This window comes from Barbatula barbatula, assembly GCF_947034865.1.
Source record: "Barbatula barbatula genome assembly, chromosome: 20".
In the NCBI taxonomy this organism is placed as follows: Eukaryota; Metazoa; Chordata; class Actinopteri; order Cypriniformes; family Nemacheilidae; genus Barbatula; species Barbatula barbatula.
Window position 1 is genome coordinate 15566353 of NC_136783.1, and position 19563 is coordinate 15585915.

The 19563-nt window shown below is 39.1% G+C and overlaps 1 protein-coding gene across 2 annotated transcripts in view; it reads right to left on the minus strand.

The window, feature by feature from the left end:
- Positions 1-348: 348 nt before the first annotated feature.
- Positions 349-19563, minus strand: part of igsf21a (immunoglobin superfamily, member 21a) — a 173396-nt gene continuing 154181 nt past the window's right edge. Inside the window, exons 6-10 of one of the 2 annotated variants that reach the window (XM_079482708.1) lie at positions 15874-16354; positions 10393-10493; positions 6394-6586; positions 4439-4477; positions 349-1947 (exon numbers count right to left, since the gene is read on the minus strand). In XM_079482708.1, the coding sequence (XP_079338834.1) occupies positions 1871-1947; positions 4439-4477; positions 6394-6586; positions 10393-10493; positions 15874-16354 (891 nt within the window). In that variant the 3' untranslated portion in view covers positions 349-1870. The remainder of the gene's footprint in view (positions 1948-4438; positions 4478-6393; positions 6587-10392; positions 10494-15873; positions 16355-19563) is intronic. The other variant, XM_079482709.1, reaches the window with a different exon arrangement.

The window sequence follows — 19563 nt, forward strand, 5'->3', positions numbered from 1 at the left end:
GGAACATGAAATGAAGTTGTCAGTGTGCAATTGGGTAATGAAGCGTGGTTGCTTAAAGTCTAATTACTTTTGTATTGGTAATTATTTCGACCTGTAGCAAAAATATAAAATAGCAAACTGATTGAAATAAGTCACGAGTTAGTTACAGCCATTTTCTGAAAGGACTTGCTCAAAAATGAATCATACGTCAGTCATATTGTATTTTGAGCACTGCAGCAAAAACAAAATGCTTCAGAAAAATGTACAGGCTTGTAGTTATTTGGCAATAGAAAAAAATCATCTCTCTTAATTCAGACAAATTAAGTCAAATAAATCATACATATCATTTCTGATAATGATTATTATTTTACCATTTATTTATAACCTGCTAGGAGTGTAGAGAAAACACAGTTTGGTAAAGTGGCAAAGTACGAGACCAAAAGAAAGTCAAAATGTCATGGAATGGCCGTATCAGAAATTTAGTTGCTGCCAAGGGTGCAGAAATATCAAAGCGATAGTTCACCCAAAAATGTAATTCCGTCAACATTTGCTAAACCCTTTTGTCATTTTAAACCTATTGCCTTCTATTGTATGGACACAAAACCAATGCAAGTAAATTGGTACCGCCCTTGTTCGTTATCATCAATGTGAGGAAATGATGACAGAATTTACATTTTGGGGTGAATGTAACTTTAAGGTAAAACAAAGCATCCAAAATCCAATCACACACAGTCATTATAAGTAGATCATCTCCATTTTTAATACAGGTGATATGAAACAAATGCAACAACCCTGTTTACACTTGTACTCACTTGAGCATCCTTTGGGAGTTGGGGGGGGGGGGTTAATGGCATCTAACATGGTCCTAGCAGTAACTGTTAGATTAGAGATAAAGACTGTACACAATGCAGGTCACTGAATATGCGACAAGAACTTAAGTACAGGTAGGCAACAAACAGATGAGAGGGGAAATCATCTTCAAACGTCACATGCACCACCACTGGAGAAAGGTCGCCCTCTTTCCTCTGTGATTGAAAACAGTCACACAAATGTCATAGATACTGAACACATGAAATCTGGGTTGGATTTTCGGGTGATGGCCACTGGGGATGACCAGACACACGCAATAAAGCGTCTGCATCTTTTCCCCAAATCCTGACCCCCAAACCTCTATTAATTTTATCTTTTCTGTAATATACTTTTCATTATTTACAGCGATGTACACAAAATACACTTGAAAAGAGGATCTTTCATTTCTTTGCAATAAAAAGCGTCACAGGACGCTTCGCAATGTCTCTTTTTTGTTACATTTCAAGAGCCATTCAAGAAAATAAAAGGGGAAAAATACTGTGATCCGAAAACACAAATGGCGAAAGACATGGTCCTTAAAAAGGTTTTGTTTCCTGTTTGTGCCAGTGTGCAGGATTCAACAGAGGCAGCTTGAATAAGACTGGTCAGAGTTGAAGTGACAGTCAGCGTTGTCAGAAACCAACAATTTCTCAGTGTTTTTTTTCACACCCCAGTGCATCTCGACACCAGGCTCTTCTCTTTCTCTCTTTCTGAATGACAGACCTTTAATGATTGACAGGCAAAAACCAAACAAAAAGCGTGTCTGTGTGAAATGGTAGATTCTTGTTCTCATGTTCACATATTTTCACATGTAATCATTTTTTAATGAGCAATATTATTATAATTTCCATTTGGATCTTTTTTGGATGTGTTCATAAAAGAAAAGGGTGGTGTGCCCCCTGTTGAAGGCTCAGGTTCTCCCACAGATGAAAGCAAGTTAGGTTTATTCACGGGCTGGAGAAAGCTTGTGTTTGTGTGTGTTTGGAGTGTGTGCGTCTGCCTGGAGAGGAGGTGTATTTATGTGTGGCTGAACTGAGGATATTCACGTCAGCTTAAAAGTCACTGTGAGAATAAGTGGCAGGCATATCAGTCCATTCGTGTGCAAACCGGCAGCTCCGTCTGAAAGAGAGAAAGTAAAGTAATAAATATTTGTCAAGAATATTCTCATCTTAATCCAGTTTTTGACCTCGAAACGTTGCCTTAAAGGAATAGCTTTAACAAAAATAAAAACACTGTCATTTTTATACACTCTCATTTCTTTCCCAAACTGTATGCTGTTATTTTTAGCAGAACATGTAAACATACCCAAATGAAACCACATTCAAATCAAATAATTTATGCAAATCATAATTCTAGTCTAATACCACATATGATGCAAACATGGCTGGTTTGACTTCATCATGCTTGGTAACAAGCTACATGAGAACTAATGTAATTTATGTTTTTGATGTCCAACCCGTGCCTTAGGTCACACGTTTTATTTGCACACTTTTAAATTCAGGTCTGCTCATAACACTATGCTATTGTTTGCCTTCAAAAGACTTGAAATAATGTGCAATGCATAAACAAACATTTATTGTGCTTTGAAGATACCATTTTTTCATAATTTACTCAACACCATGTCATTCACGTTTGACTAACTTTCATCTGCAGGACACAAACTTCTTGCTTAGAACAATGTTGGTAACCAAACATATTTGGCTCCTATTTTCCAATGTATGGGCACAAAACCACATGTTTTTATTACCTTAGAATGATCCATTTCTATCTAAATACACTCCGGTTTCCTTTGCATGGAATTCATGTTGTTTCTACAGTAGCCCTAAACTGACATACTCCTTATTATCTCCTTCGGCAAAGAAGCGAAAAAGTGACAACTTAGTCCTGTGTCAGCCACTGTAGTGCTTCGAAAAGGAGGAGTGGAGTGAGCCATTGGTTGCAATTCCTGCGGCTAAATTGTATATACTGTACCTTTAAAGACCTGGCAAATACCTTCCTCACTTTTTTGCATTAATGACTGCATAAGTGACAAGTACAGTACGCAAATAAGCAACATGAGAGTTGCTTTTTTCTCAGGTACTTCTCCGCAATCGACTAATGCACTGTAAAAGGTTTCAATGAGCTGTTCGACAGTTGTGGATCACTAGGGCCAGAACTTCCATGCATAATACACAATCTTCAATCAGCACTAAATGATGAGCTGTCATAAGCATTATGAGCAATACATCTTAAATGCTTTAGTAATTTTTTACCATCTCTATCTCTCTCACTTTCATTGACAAAACAGTGATACTTTATAATAATACTTACGTTTATGGCTTTGAATTGGTATTATTTAATTAAAAAAGCATAAAGAACAATTCACAATGAAAAGACAATTGTCCTTTTATGTTCAAAACTAAATGGATGCTTGGAATGAAACATTAGCATTGTCACACTGTATAAAGCAGTGTAAACAAGATGCATATTTTGCGTTATGGGACACAGCATGCTCTGGTTGTAAAATATAAACATTTTGCCAAATTCCTGAGGTCATCTTCATACCCCATGTATAATAAGAAGACTACTGACTTATGATACACAGTATACAAAATACATACTGTAAAAATAGTATGCTAAAAAGCCATTCTGAACAAACCCAGACCTCTCTTTTAACTAAGAGTATGATTCCTGACACTCAACCATTTGTGAGCACCGCAGTCTTCAGGGTGTTATTTTGTGAATCTGGAGGGTGTTTGAGATTCAGACACATGTCGGACATGGTGACTTCCAGAGTTCTTGTTCTGGAAGCCATTTGACTTGCATACGAGGGGCATTCGAGGCTCGCCTTAAGATCAGCGCTCTGGCCGACCTGATTCTGTCCTTGCTCTCACACACCTGCTCTGCCGCATTTCCATATTCAAATTCACATCCGTAGATGTGGTGGAAGGTGCGGCAAGGGGTGAACAGGATGAGAGAGGAAGAGACACAGACAAGAAAATAACAGGAAAGTAGTAACACAAAAAAAGGACAGTGGTCTTCACCCCAATGTCTGACAGTTCTTCATCTTTAAATATGAGACTCTAAAACAAGTGTAAATGAGCCAGAGCTGAATGTGTAAAACAACTGTAATCCATCACTGAATTATATTTGCTGTGGAACCGCTGGTGCATTGGTAACTGATGGCTCACTTCTACGGTCTAAATGATGAAGACAGCAGGGCTTCGGAAGACACATGGCATCTTCAAGAGGATGGGATGGAGGGAGGCCAGAGACGATACAAAAGAAAAAGGCCATGTATCTTTAAAATGTCTCAGGCAGGGAGTACAAAAAGACCAACAAAATAAAAACAGTGCATGGCTTGTATTGCAAAATAGCTTCAATCTGTGAGAACAAGTGAGGTTATTGGGTCACTAGTAATCTCATACCTTCAATACGGTATGGGTCTGTAATCATGTCTATACCTTATCCAAATTTTTGTACGATTTAGATGTGTGCTTTTGAAATGAAACCATATGTGGGAAGCAAATGCTGTGGAGCTGCTCTCAATTTCAATTCATCAAGTTGATTTAGTAAAGAGACAAAAATGCATCGCCAATAAATCAAATCAGTCAGACGTTCAAATACTTACTGTTGGGATTCTGTGTGTTTTTCATCATACTTGGGTTTTCTGTAGAACAAAGAAAAAGGAAGGGGAGACAAGGAGAGAGTGTGTATTAGTGGATAAAACAACTGCGATTCAGGTTTGTAGTCTAATGATGGATGAAGATAGCAGAGCCTCTGGAAGGAGAAAAAGGCTTGAATCTCTCCAAAGAACTCAGCAGCTAGAGTTCACAAGGCCTTCAATGGAAAATATACCAAAGACCGAAACCTTTCGAACTCTGGGAGGGCTCTCAGTGAACCCTCCCACCTACCACCACCAAAATCTTTTCCAAGAATCCTCTTAAATACTGAACTGAACCCTCGACAGATAGCATAGCCGAAAAATCTATTAACAAGACGTGACACTGCACGCTTCCTTTTACGTAAATGCTCATCTTTGTTCTATTATACAGCTGATGGGCTCTAATGAATGGCTATTGAGACGGGTCAATAGTAGCCCAGTTCAAAGGCTCTTAATCACCATTCTCCTTTCCTTGCCACCCGTGTTCAGACTCAAAAGCACAAGCTCCATCTGAATGAGAAAGATGATGACTCGGGGTGAACTGGGCTGTTAAATAGACATTAATGTTCCTCCACGTGAGCCATTCCCCAGGCGAGGCCTTTTCTAAAGAGCCGCTTTTCAGCTAAATGGCCTTGTGTGCTCCGCCCAAACATTTGTAAGTGTGTTGGATATAAATGAGTAGAACTACAGGGAGGGTGTGATGTGCGACTAATAGTTTCAATATTAAAATATGCTAAAAAGGTATTTTTGTCCTAAGCCCTGCACCAACTGCCATACTGTTACAATATGTAAAATCTTTCTTCTTATATTATTATCGACTAAATTATTCTACATTTATACTGTATAATATGCAATAGTTTATAATATTGTATATCTTAAAATATAATATTGTATATATACATTATTTAAAATGTTTGTACCAATATGCAGCAAAATATGTGATAAGATATATAAGATGTTGATTCAAATTTACACACACACCAAATGATGGTTTATTTAACCCAGCGTTGGGTCGAAAAGGGACATACTTAACAGTTGGGTAATATATTTAACTATGGTTGTTTCAAGCCAAAATGCTGGGCTATTGGGTCAAAGTGGGTGAAATATAAACACTTTTCTGGGTTAATTTAATCCAACATCTGGATTTGTCCCTTATTGACCCAACGCTGTGTTGAAAGTAACACTGCTTCTTGAAGATAGCGTTTGGCAGATGCTGTTATCCAAAGCGACTTCAAGTGCATCTAATAAATGTATTTTTATTCGCATATTTGTTCTCTAGAAATCGAACCCACAACCTGTCTCTTTTAAACATGGGCTACAGGATTACAATTTCCATATGCGGTTGAATCACCAAGAAATTGATCAAGGATGCAATTGTACTGTATATTCAAGGCTCCGTGTGTAATGAGCTTAGTTTCTAGCTTATGTCTACGACTCTACGGCTATCATTCGGATTATCCAGAGGAGCCAAACTGTCCCTCATCTTCTAAAGCACATATTTGATTAGATCTGCCCTTCTGCCATAGGAAGATCTCTCATAAACCCTGACAGCCGAATGCTTGGGGGAAAACTAGTCCAGAGGTGGTAAAACACACACGCGTTCAGGCAACCATTTTTACATAATCACACAAATGAGGCTATTTAGGTTTTAAGACGACCTTGATGATTAATATTTAGGCTTATAAATGAAAATGCGAGTTAAGAACAAGACATCTGTGGCTAACCATCCTAGAATTGCTCCTTTTTAAGGTCAAAAAGAAATGATCAGGGAGGTTAAAAATAAATATACATAACTTATATATATTAATACCTACATACAGTATTAATAAATGCATTAATACGTACATACATACACATACACAGATATAAAACAATACATAGTAAAAAATGCTAACTTCACTTTATTTCATATTTTCACTCACCAAACACAATGAGGCGTGTATGTGTATCAGTAGAGCCCAGTGGATTCTGGGCCGTGCAACGGTACATGGAGCCATTGAGTTCTGCAGGCACTCGCTCCAACACCAGTTCCTTCCCATCTCTCTCCTCACTGCCATCCAGCAGTCTCCCACCTATCCGCGTCCAGGTGTACAGAGGCTCGGGAAACACCTCATTCTGTAAGTAGTGTGTGTGTACAAGAAAATTAAGGATAAAGATAAAAAGCCCTGCAGAAATACATTGTTAACACCCTACAATAAGGTTGTGTTTTGTTAACAAGGATTAGCAAATAAAAACATTAAAAAAACATTTGCTTACAGTGATTGTATAAATTAACATGAGCTAACACAGAATAATACTTCTTCAGCATTTACTAATGTTAAAATGTATTAATGCACAGCGAACAAACTTTAACAACAGTATTGGGATTAACTAAATGATTAACAAAGATTAAAACATGTTGATAAAAATCTACATAAAACATTGCTCATTGTTAGTTTATGTTAGCGAATAGCTTTATATGTCATGAACAATAGGCCTATACAAATATTTCCCAATGTAGAAGTGCATTAACAGTTCAAGCTGTAGCTGTTTTGCACTTAAAACACACTCAATAATTGTTACCTTTCCCCATAAAAAAGATTAGAATGACATGAAGTAAGAAAGAAAGAAATACTTTAGTAAGACACCTTAAGCAAATCTTGTTAAAGAGTTGTGAGGAGAAGGTATGTGAAGGGTTTGATGCTGTTAAAGGCAATGAATCATGTCAAACACTTAGTGCACAAGAGGCAAAAGAATATCAAGTATTCTTATACGCTTCTTAAAAGACGTCCATGGTGTAGCATTGTCTAGAACTATGCCTGGAAGCCCACTAACACAAATAATGAAGCATATTGATAAGTTTCCTAAGTTTCTGGTACATCAACTGAATCAAATATTTTTTAAAACCTCACAAGATCAAGTCAAGTGTTTAGAAACCCAGAAGCCAGGTCTCAACATTAAAGTTATCTTCCCCCTGCTGATCAAACCAATCTGCCCAGATTCTAGGTGTGATAAGTGACTAGCTAGCACAATCCATCTAACTCCACGATATCGTGTGGCAGGTCTTGGTGACCTTTGATAATGGATCATTGGAGAGTGTGGCTTGCCTGTGTCACTGGACTTCCACATTCACACCATGACAGCAGTGAAAGGAGTTTGCACTTGCTTGTGAAATCAGGTCAGATCCACATATAAAAATATCCCCTTATGGCACATGCATTGGACCAGGATGTACTGTGAAGCATAACTTGTCTTTGGTTTATTAATTGAATTCATTTAATGAATTCATTAGCAAATTAGAAAGAAGGATACAAGAAATCTGACCTCATCTGTGTAAGGCTAAACCAAAGGGGATACTAAGTCGTTTTTGTCTGCATTTAAGTTTCAGGGGAGAATTTAGGCCCAATCCCAATTCTATTTTATACCCCTTCACCTACTCCTCGCCCCTTGAAACAGAGTGGCAAGGGAAAGGGCTAAAAACATTCCCCTAAGAAATGGGACACCACTCCTACACTGTACGTCATTAAAATACGATCCTACAGCAATGTTTATCACAAACGTCCAAGATGCTGCTTTCAGCTGTAGTCATATCAATTTCATAGACTACAGCCTAAAAAGTGACCCTGAATTTGGGTCTCCACATTGGTCGGAGGCTTGGAGCGTGTTCTGCTTCCCGCGGTTCGGGATTGCCTTCCGGAGACGACCTTGGTTACAATTACTTATTTTTGCAGTTGTTGCGGTTCAATCGTACAATCTGTTAGCAAAATTTTGCGACTTTTTATAAACTATTCAAGACAAGAAACTGAACACAACATTACATTTACTCACACCTCCCCTCCAACCAAAATAGAATTGAGACAGCATCTAACCCTTCACGTGAACATGCTAAACAGAGGGGTAGGGGTAAGGGGTAGAAATGGGATTGGGAAATAGGATTCATCTGTGTTAACATTTATATTATCGACATGTGAAACCAGGGGCCTTGGAGCAGCTAAGGATAGGTGAGATGTCTTTTCAGAAAAAAAATCTCCATTGGTTTAAAAATCATCTGAAATTTCGTGATGAGCAAATATAAAGATCCAAACAGAGTGATGTTCCAGTCAAGCATGTATTATGGTGACCATTCTTTTTATTATTTAAAGGTGTACTTCAAATACATAAATTGTGGGTGAAATATACACATTGATCTGCCAAGCAACTGACCATGCTGACTTGCGGCAAACTGCTTCTACCTCTCAGAAAAAAAATGTCTATACTTTTCATTATTATGACACATAATACGGTAGTATATTAGTAAGTAGTGCCATGCCATGCCAGTCTTACTATTAAATTGAGTGAATAATAATAATATAAATATTATGAGTAATGTAAACTAAATGGGCGGAGGGATTCACCTCAAAATGCAGATTTTTATCTTTTCTATCAAATGTATAGAACTTTCATCTTTCCCCTTCAATCACTCATTTCATAAAGAAATATAGTGGCCTTTTTTGCATATAAAAATAAACAATATGTCCCCCCCCCATCCACCCTAGGCCATTTCCCCCATGTCCAAAAATGGTACGAAATAAAACATCACACAAATCTACTGCAACGTTCACTGAAACTCATGGTGAAAAAAACGCGAACCAAACAGATTCAGCAATGATAGCATATCATATCTAATTTCTTTCCACCTGAATGTAGGTAGGTAGAGCTTTCACAAAGATTGGGAGGATCATCACCAAAACTGCTGTTTTTATGTGCTAGGCAAAATGTTTTTAGCTCTTGGCAGACGATGACAGTTACACTGAGAAAATCTCCCTGCCAGACTAGGCCTTTGGAACTGACGGAGTGTTGAAGCAAGTATGAATTTGGCGATGTTGACAGTAAAGCGCTCCTGGCTAGCTCTGTGCTCGCACCTGTTTTCTAGTAAGACTGACAGGAACAAACAGAAATAAGAAAACCCCTGAAAGCTGTTGTGATGTAGATCAACAAACCACATATTCGTTTTTTTTAATCAGCCGCCCCTTTGCCTTCTGGTAACAGATCCAAATAGCGAAGAAACACAATTTGGAGGAGTTAGATTTAGCAAAAAGAAGCCAACTTAATCAACTTTAGTATAATAAATCACCTTATTTCAGATGCCAGTTTTCATCAACGTCTCATCTCATTCAAATTTGTTTTGGGCAGACTATTTATTCTTTTGACATCTAACAGCAAAGAAACTTCTAAATGGAACACATTTAAACTGTACATTCATTTAGCAATTATATTTTTACATTTTTATCAATATATGTGTTTTCTAGGATTCAATGTTGAAAATTCAAGTTTTCAGTGTTCACATTAGGAGCTTCAAAAACAACATCACACTAGTTTTGTTGCAATTGCTTTGCTCTTATAGAGACACCAACATAAAAAGTTCTACCAACACAAGCATCAAACATAAACTAGACTTATATAACTAGACATTTCATCAAAAGAGCATTTTTGTCACTTCCGTCCGTCTAAAGGCTCCACTGTCTCCACAGATGCTTACATTCTTAGATTTCATCTCACAGCTGATATGTATCCAGAACTTCCTAAAAACCTTGAGTGCCCTTTTATTTGAGTTGAAGCCCAGAGGGCCTGTGTCAATATATCATTTTCAGACTTTCTGTTCTTGTGACCTTTTAAAGACTTTGAACGCCTCTATTGCGACTCCATCGCCTCATACATGATTGAATGCTGTGATTTTTCTAGATGCAACATAACCCCTCTTAGGACAGGCTAAATCATTTAGATTGATGGCTCATCGATTGTAACAGCAGGTCAGGAGCTGACAGATACACGTGCTGTATTGCACACTTTGTAAGAATGGTCACTATAGCCATTCATTACACAGGCTTAACTGCACATGTGGGACCACCTCCTCATATCCAAAACTGAACTTGGCCCTGGTTTCATAACCCCCATGCACTTACCCCTGGAGATCCTACCTGGAAACCTTGGACGGTGATGCGCACCGTATCCCCTACCTTTGCCCTTTCAGGGGTTATCACAAGCCTGGGGCCTTTAGGAGCCGCTGTAGAGAGAAACAAAGGAAAATAGTCACTCTTTGTTGCAAAATATTAAACCAAACCTGATGACAATGTTTTTATATTTCAATAAAAAGAAGTGGAGTATTCACATTCTTTAAATCCAAAAGTATACTTGCACTATAGGTCAAGACATTTGACTTAGAAGTCATTGGTTGAGGCTCTAGGGGATCTATGTTTTCTTCATTGAAATGGCTGAGGAGTATTTATTCCCCAAGAGGGACAAGAACTAAATTGGGTAGACACTCATTACTGAAGAAGAAACAGAGCGTGCGAGGCAAGCGGTGGAGAAAGGAAGATAAGAGACACTTAGAGAACTAATTCCCTTGTCTTGCTTGGACCGAATCTCCCGGATGGCTTTAATGTGGTCTCTGAGAACGACTCAGATGTGATGAAGAAAAGGAAGGTTAAAACATCATATTCTGACCTTCACAGACGCTAAGAATTTCTCTTGTGTACTCAAGGGGAAGATGTGAAAGTGATTTTAAACACGTCTGGAAAGCGAGGCAACGAATGAAACTTCATCTATTGGCGGAGTGAGCGTGGCACTTAATAGCACCGGTGTAAAAGCGGGCCTCCACCCAGCCCTGTGTTAAGTGGTTCTGCATCGTTTCCTCTGATTACCAGCATGCACTCCGCGTAGCCTTGAGGACCATAAAATATGTTTTGTGAGCCATATGTTTGTGCTAATACATAATTCTGGAGCCTGGCTTGGTAAATGTAGATTAGACTTGAAATTGTTCAGAAATATATCCCGCCGTGGCCCTTTTTTCAACCCTCATTATGGCTAATGCTACTCTTTGGCTACTATTACACATAAAGATAATCCAACTACACAGAACTATTTGAAACAATAGCTAATCATGCTTTTAGCCATCAATCAAGTCACAGAGTGTCCAGCAAAAGCTAATGAGGCATCCGGCCAGTCTCAGTCAGTTTAATGATTACCCCCCCAGTGCTGCTTAATGGATGATCATTTCCGCTCTCACATCTATAATGGGTCCTATGAACGTGTATTTCGCACATAAATCAAGTTATGGCAGGACGCAATACTGAATACACAGGGATCCTCTTTCATCAGCTTCCTTATTATAAAACGATATTGGGAAATTAGCAGCCAGTCTATGCAGAGGGTAGAAAAAGATGTGAAATGCTACACGCAGTAGAGATTAAGAGCTTGTCAAGACATTAATCATGACTCATTGACTTCATTGATTTCTCCTGAAAAACAGTTTAAAAACAAAGGAGACCATTTATAGGGCTTGTGTTCTGAGAGAGCGGTGGACACTCAAAGGCCTGACCCTACCTTTATCGTACCGAGCGGATGAATTAAGGGATCAATATGTTGGATTGCCCAACCTAAGCCCTGACCACAGGAGTTGACAAAAGTCACAGAGCTGTGATATTTCCTGCTCATTACATGTCTGTTCTGCCTTTAAGGTCCTTTGAAAAGATCTTTAAAAGGATGAAACAACGGCACCAATTTAGTGGTTTGAAAATAAGAAGGAGTTTCATCTTAGCATTGTTTTAAAATGAACTTTACAGAAATAAGTGTGCTTCATTTTACTAAGTATTTTAAAGCATATTTTATGTGGTAAGTCATTCATTTTGAAAAAAGTGGAAATTGGCTACTCAGTCAAAAGTGTAAACACAAGTCAAGTATACTTGGAATACTTTTGATTTACATACTGTAGATTTTAAAGTATACCTGATTGATATATTCTGTCAGTAAGTGTAACTTTAAGAATACTTATTGGGAAAAGTAGACTTATGTTCTACTTAAAAAGAAATATACTAATAGCACACTTGAATGAACATCTGCCGCCAACCTGATCTTGGGAAAAGATAAAAATCAAGAATGAAGCCCTATCGCTATGTATGAATCAGATTGTTCAAATGTTTCATGTACAAATGAGATTTTGTAGTGGGCAAGATTACAGTTGTGGCCAAAGTATTGGCAGTCACATAATTTTGTGTTTTGCAAAGTTAGCTGCTTCTGTATTTGTAGATTATTTTCCACATGTTTCTATGGTATACTGGATATATTAAGTTAGCGTATCTTAAGTTTTAAAAGCGTTTATTGATAAAACATAATTTATGCAATATTTACTAGACAATACGAGTCAATATTTACAGTGTTGTGCCTTTTTTTTCATAACCTCTGCAATTCGCTCTGGCATGCTGGACATTATTGATATGAGATCACAATATTTGGGCTTCTGCTTGTCCACTTACATTTTGAGGATTGACCACAGGTTCTCTATACGGGATTGACATCTGGGGAGTTGTTTTTTTGCAATTATATAAACGCATCAGATCACTCTGCATAATAACCTTTAAACAATCTGAAGGAACACCACAACAGCTTAAGCAGAAACTTTGCAAAACACAGCATTTATGTCACTGCCAATACTTTTGGCCGTGACTTTACACTGTACTATATTAATTAAAATCAGAAGGAACTCATGATAAATGCTGATGAAAAAACATGTCTTACATTAATAAAAGGCCATTCCTACTCCTTTCACTTTATCTTGTCTGCTCAAACCCATGTTAGCTAGCATTTCTATGGTCTACTGAATATCCAAGCTGATAAAGCTTGAATCTTGAATGTTTAATGAAAATAAGGCATTCGCACACCCCCAAACAACCCAAAACATACATCTATGTCCTTATTATCTGTCTGTTGCGTGGAAGAACCTGGCATGCAGGCATATATCATCTCTTGCCTCTGGATGTGAGAAAATAAGTCATTCCCCTTCTGTATTTTTGCTGAATCAGTGGCACCTTCACCCATGCAAATCCTCCACCGCGGAGCCTTGCCCGGTTTTAATTATTAAGGCAGCGAGTGAATCAGTGCATATTTGGATATGACTGACAGACCAAGTCAGGGCAATAAGCCCAGGCGTGAAGCTCTGAGGTGAGGACAGCGTTCTGAGAAAACCGCCTCGACGGACCCACCACATCCATTTAGACCTCAGAGCGAGTCTCGGCTCATGAATATTCAGTGGGTGTAATACAAATTTGAATCCCTGTCAAGATGTTTCTGTCTCATGTGGAAAATATTAAAACCTGTGAAAGATTTATGACTTGTGAATGCTGCTATGACTTTGCGTTTCATTTCCTGACTGAGCGCAGGTTAGTGAATCACCTGAACTGGAAGTGTCAGTAAGGTTCAGATGAATTAACAAAACTTTGCGCCAAATCTCAGAGGTAGGTCCAAGCCTGTTCTTTGCTAACTAGGACTCAACCTTCTACTAAAGCTGCGGTGGCAGGCATAATATATTTCACAACATGAAGAATAAATTATTTTAATAAGAAGCAAACAAACCTAAATTAACACGCACACATACTCGCTAAATTCTAGACATTGCAATCGCTGCTCACAGTGACATGGGGTTGTGCCAAACTCAAGCCAGCATTGTTAATGCTTTGAATTCTGAATGAGATCCAATTAAAATCAACAAATGCACATTTTTGCTTCTGTATTCTCTAGGACAAAGAAAAGCTCAGACAGTTTCTTTATCTTTTTAAAGAACAGCCGCTGCTGAATTTACGCCACAAATTGTTGCATAGAAAAGGTCTTGTCAGAATATGAAAGCGGAACGTAAGCAAGCCTTTTTCAAGGCCTGCACTCTAGTGAATTCACTTATCTACCTCACTACCATGCAAGCATTGGTATTCCTCCCTTTCTTGTGCGACTTGAGACACCCCTACTCTTGAGACACAGTTTCGGTGCGTTCTAGCTTTGATTTAGCTAACACTTTATAGCAGTAAAAGTTCCCAATACTTTACGGAAGTGACTGAGGTCAAAGCTTTATATTTGTGGTACGCGCTTGCTCATTGAAGAAGTCCCATTCCTTTTTAATCCCTCTCATTTGCTTTCTTTCTGTTCCTACTGTTATGTAAATAAAAAAACAACTAGAGCTAACACAGGTATATCATTCACTTTCACGAAAATTCTGTCATCATTTACTTACCCTCTTGTCATTTCAATCATGTTAGGACTCTCTTTCTTCTGCAGAAAGTTGGTAACCGAACAAAGGCAGCAGCCTACTCATTGACATACATTGGTTTTGTATATATAGAACTGACGTGACTTTGTTAACGCTGTTGATCAGTTACCCACATTCTTTAAAATATCCTATTTTCGGTTCTGCAGATGAAAGAAAGTCATACAGGTTTGAGATGACAAGTTTCATTTTTGGGTGAACTATCACTTAAATTTCATCATGTATCATAAGCCATAATGCAGATGTTAAGCTGCAAGGAGATCCTTTATTGTTGCCTATGTGAAGTTTACTTTGCTGTCAATCTATCTTTAATAGTTATTTTACAGTATAAAAGTCATGTTCGAGAGAAAAGCATTATTGTGATCCGTTAGGAGTTTCTTCCATGTATGTACCTGCCGCATTAATCTGGGTGAAATGGACCAGTGAGAGATTGTTCTAAAACCGCATCTGTTGGAATATTGAAAGGAGGAGAAATACTGCATCAACCTCTAACGCATCCCTGTTTCTCCTCTACACTGCTTTATCTCTAGTTTCTTCCCCTTCATCTCTGTTTCAGTGCTCCTGCACCACTAAGTGAGAGAAATGTCTCTGTTTATCTTGTCTGGTGTCTCATCACTTGCCTCTTTCTGAGGGCTGATAGCAGAGACTACAAGTGAACGCCGGCTTTGAAGTGATAATGGAATCTTCAGGCCATCTTTGTTGTAGCTTTAAAGGCAAAAAAGGGGCTGCTATCCATGAAAATACAGAGGTGTGTTGGTGTCTCATTCATTAGAGGAATTGCAATGAATCTGTTCTTTACTTTTGAACAAGTGAAGGCAAAAAGGCAATTTTATGTATATAAATAAAGAAAACACAAGTAAAACGCATATCCTCCCCTTCGTGTCTCAAACGGTTGACTTGTATACGGTAGATTTTGAAACATTTATAAAGAGGTTGCGACAGTGGTGTCCTGTAACAAAGCTGCTTTTTTGAGACTATGGTGAGATTCTTTTTATGCTTGATTTCTTTCATTCAGTTTGACTTTTTACACTAACGTGGTTAAGTTAACTCAATCTACCGCGCAGACAGCTCAATGAATTGCCCTGTCAATCATTGGAAGATTTTGCATTCTGCATTAGCGGCCGCAATCTGCTCGCCTGTAACGCAATTAAGCAACAAATAGAAACCAGTGTTGGTCTCACTGCATCTGTCAGAGGGGGATGTAAAGCGATTCGCCCATGATAAGACGAGGGGGAGGAGAATAATTGCGTCAGGTACGTTTAGCTTCAAGGTAAAAAATGTGAAGCTTTCAGGTTGTTCCAAGAATCTGTATCTTTCCCAATCAATAACAACCAAAGCAAAAAGCAAAACTTACCCAGTATGACCTCAGTCTGCATAGGCATGGATAGAGCTGGGTGCGTGACCTCGCAACTAAACAGGGCGTCGTTGTCCAGCTGCGGATTCAGGGTCCATGTGAGTTTAGCTTGAACCATCACAGACCCGTCGCTCTGAGGGATGTGCGTGTTGCTGAAGTAGTACAGGGGGTCTGTGCTCTGAACCCAGCGTGGGAACTCCCGGCTCACCACAGTCTCAGGGATGGTCTCTGTGGGCGGGCTGGGCTCGTAACCAGGCTGCCTGGCCATGTAGCTCCGACCAGGGCTCTCCGTATAGAGGCGTCCGGGCTTGCCATCCGGACCCAGCAGAGAAAGTGACTTCCGCATTTTCGTGTCGTCCAGGTCCCTGCTGATCAGAGGTCTGGCTCCACGCACCCCTGCAGAGCCACCGCCCTCGTAACCCACAGTGGGGGAAACGTAGGAGATCACCTCTATTAACTCTCCATCCCGCTTAAATTGAATCTGGAAAAAAAACACAGAAAAGGAACTGTAGGTATGACAGAGGGTGTGTAAATGGGTCTACTGCCCAGGGGGCATTGACATGAAAGATTTCTGGTTTGAGACCAAGTCATGTCTTAAATTTACTTTCATCCGTTTGGCAGACATTTCTATCCAAAGCAACTTACAGTGCATTTAAAGGGATAGTGCTCCCAAAAATTCAACTGTTTTCGGCACTTCTGTTGAACACAAAATAAGGTCTACTCTGCATTGAGGTAGGCTATCGTAAGTCCACGTGACTGCACATGGATGCAAGGGTTTTATAATGGCTGTTAAAAGGAATTTCGATTTTTTTAAAATAAAATATCTTATCTGTTTTTCTTTTTTTTGACAAAAAATGTGTTGTGATCCAAGATTTATTAGCGGACCCCCAGTTGAACACCCCATGATTTAAAACATCAATTTAATTGGGGCAGCAAAGTATGTTCTCAAATTTCACTTGTAAAGTCCACCATGTAAAAAAGGGAGAATCATTAAAAAAGTGAGTACGTTGTAAAGAATGAAAGAGAAAACCGGTCTCTGCAACAACAATCAAATGAAATAGTAAAAATAACACGCCCTGTGATTGACAAGTCTAAACAGCAGTATCTAGGACAATGCTAAGCTTCACTCAACAAACATGGCAAATACACGTGACACCGTTTCTGCTTTACGCTGATGTTCCACCGTCACGCTGCTGTATCTGTCTCTTCCCACTACGGTGCATCTGGGAATTGAGATTCCCGACTGGTAAATCACTTGACAGGGAATTAAGTTCCCACTTCAACACACAACCTCTAGATATGTGTATTAAATTCAGCAGGCCTAATGCCTGTAGCATTAATGTTTTCACAGCGCTCTGCTTGTACCCCATTTACCAGGAATCTCTGCCTTTTCGTTCGTTCACAGCTCTGCAAGTAGGAAAGAGAGGGATTTAGTTTAAGACAGGTGCAAGCAGCATGCTATATATAGCAAATTATATTCTTTAAATCCCATTTTCTGAAGATTAACGTGTTGTTGCATGACGTGAAACATTTCACTCTTCTGCCCTTTTCTGATTACATATGTGTGGTTTGGGATTTCTTACGCCTGGGCACTCTGCTGGGTGAGGAAATGCAACAATGTTGAATTGAGCTCACGTCCTTAAAAAGTCTAGTTTCTTGCTTACATCTTCACAGGAATTCTGAGAAAGTGAAAAGAAAGAATCTTCTAAGGGACAGGGACATTTTCCTTCATGCAGAGACTGTTTTTGCAGCTAATGTGCTCTTAAGTACACACTTTATCTCTGTAGCTGCTGAGAGAGGTTAACAGCGTATACCACACTGTGGCTTTTACTTGCATTATCTGACTATTTGCGCCTGCAGCCACAGGGAAGAACAGACAAAAGCAGATGCGTAGTGGAAACCTCATGCTAATAGGTAAGGCTCCAGACAACAGCTAGAAGAGGGCTGTGTAAGATAACAAAAACAATGCCTTAACCATGGAGTCCTTTAGAGAGGACAGTGTAGTAGTTCACAGAACTGCTGAATACTGGTTCGAGAGCAGTGTGAGAAAGTACTAAAGGCCTGGTTTTCCACATTTCCTCATGAGAGTTTCTAGAGAATGTTAACACCTAAACTTAAATACACTATACAGCCACGCTGGGGTGGCCTAAAGGGGCTGAAGCCCCGAAAGTTTTCAGTAAAGCCCCAATTTTTTTATTACCATGACATGCACGAATCACTTAGGGGCTGTTCACATTTTGCGTCTTTTGGGCATCTAACCATGGGCAAATCTGAATGGGTGTAAAAACAACTTCTGCTTCTGTGGTGTAGTGAGTAAGATGCGTGACAAGTAGTACTGAATGCAAGATCGAATCCACCTTTTGCCGAACTACATCCACATCGATAGAATATTCCTACATTTTCACAACTTTTATTTGTCTTTGCATTTTTTAGTCTTTCACGGGGTAACTAATTTCTGAGATTTGTAAATAATCTGTAGAAACTGTAGGAGCTGTATTTAAAATGTATGCATCACATCTCTTTGCACAGCTTTTTATTACCATGCAGTGCTCAAACAGCCCAATGCTTGTGTCAATGTAAAGTAAATGGTCCAATCGAATCAGCTAATCATATGCAGTCAGGCGTGAGTGTGCATCATACGTTCTGCATTTACAAACAACTATTTGCTATTCATTCTCTGCCACACCATCCGATTACTGGAGGAGTGAAAGAGTGTAAGCCATTGAAGCAGGAGCAATGCTTTCAATGCCACTCCCAACGCCCGAGAGTTTTCCTTCGGGGAGTGTCAATGCCACGATCCACATGGAAAGTATGGTGTTGGCACTCAGCTTCCATCAAAGATAACTTTTATTGGCTTGCACACTGCGTATCCTGTCCGGGCAGATTGTCCTCTTAATAAAACTTCTTGCTAAATAGTAATAAGTAATGTACACACACCATAATGAGCCCTTTGTGGGTGATTCTCGTTTCTATAACCAGACTTATTCATAATGCATGGGCTACAAATGCTGCATCTCATTACAAAAAAATACCAATAAAGAGTGATTTATACTCTGCCCAAAATGCATATTGTAATTTTTCAATCCAAGGTTGGTGTGGAGTTGCTTATTTTATAAATGTGCCAGACCCACTGCAGTAACTCCATTCGACCAGCATGTGGAGACATAAATCTTCTGCCACAATCTGGGTTTGATCTGAAAGAGAGAGAGAGGTAGGCTGTCTCTGTAAATAGTGCACAGAGCTCCTATTCATAGCCATGCTAATCACCAAGGTAACGGTCACACAACATGCTCAACTCATTCCAAGCTCCCATCTCCGCAAACACAGTCTCTTCAATTATTCATACTGTAATACTGTTCCCTGAATTGTGCAGTGTTTGTGCAGAACAGTCTCTGTGTTTCAGATAACATTTCTTAGTACAGTGGTTCAGATAGATGGTTCAAAGTCCTTTGTTGAGCGACAGCATTGACGTGCTTAAAGTGGCATGCAAACATATTTGTAAGAAAATGCCCGATCAGACCCTGGGGATGTTAGTGATGTCATACGAACTACTGTATATTACCAAATGCACCATTAATAATGTTTGCAGTGCAATGCCTTATCGCACATCGTGCAGGAAAAAGCCCATTGTTTTCTTTCAAAGACAGTAATCGATTGTCCAAACAAATAAAGGCTTGCAATTAATTTCCC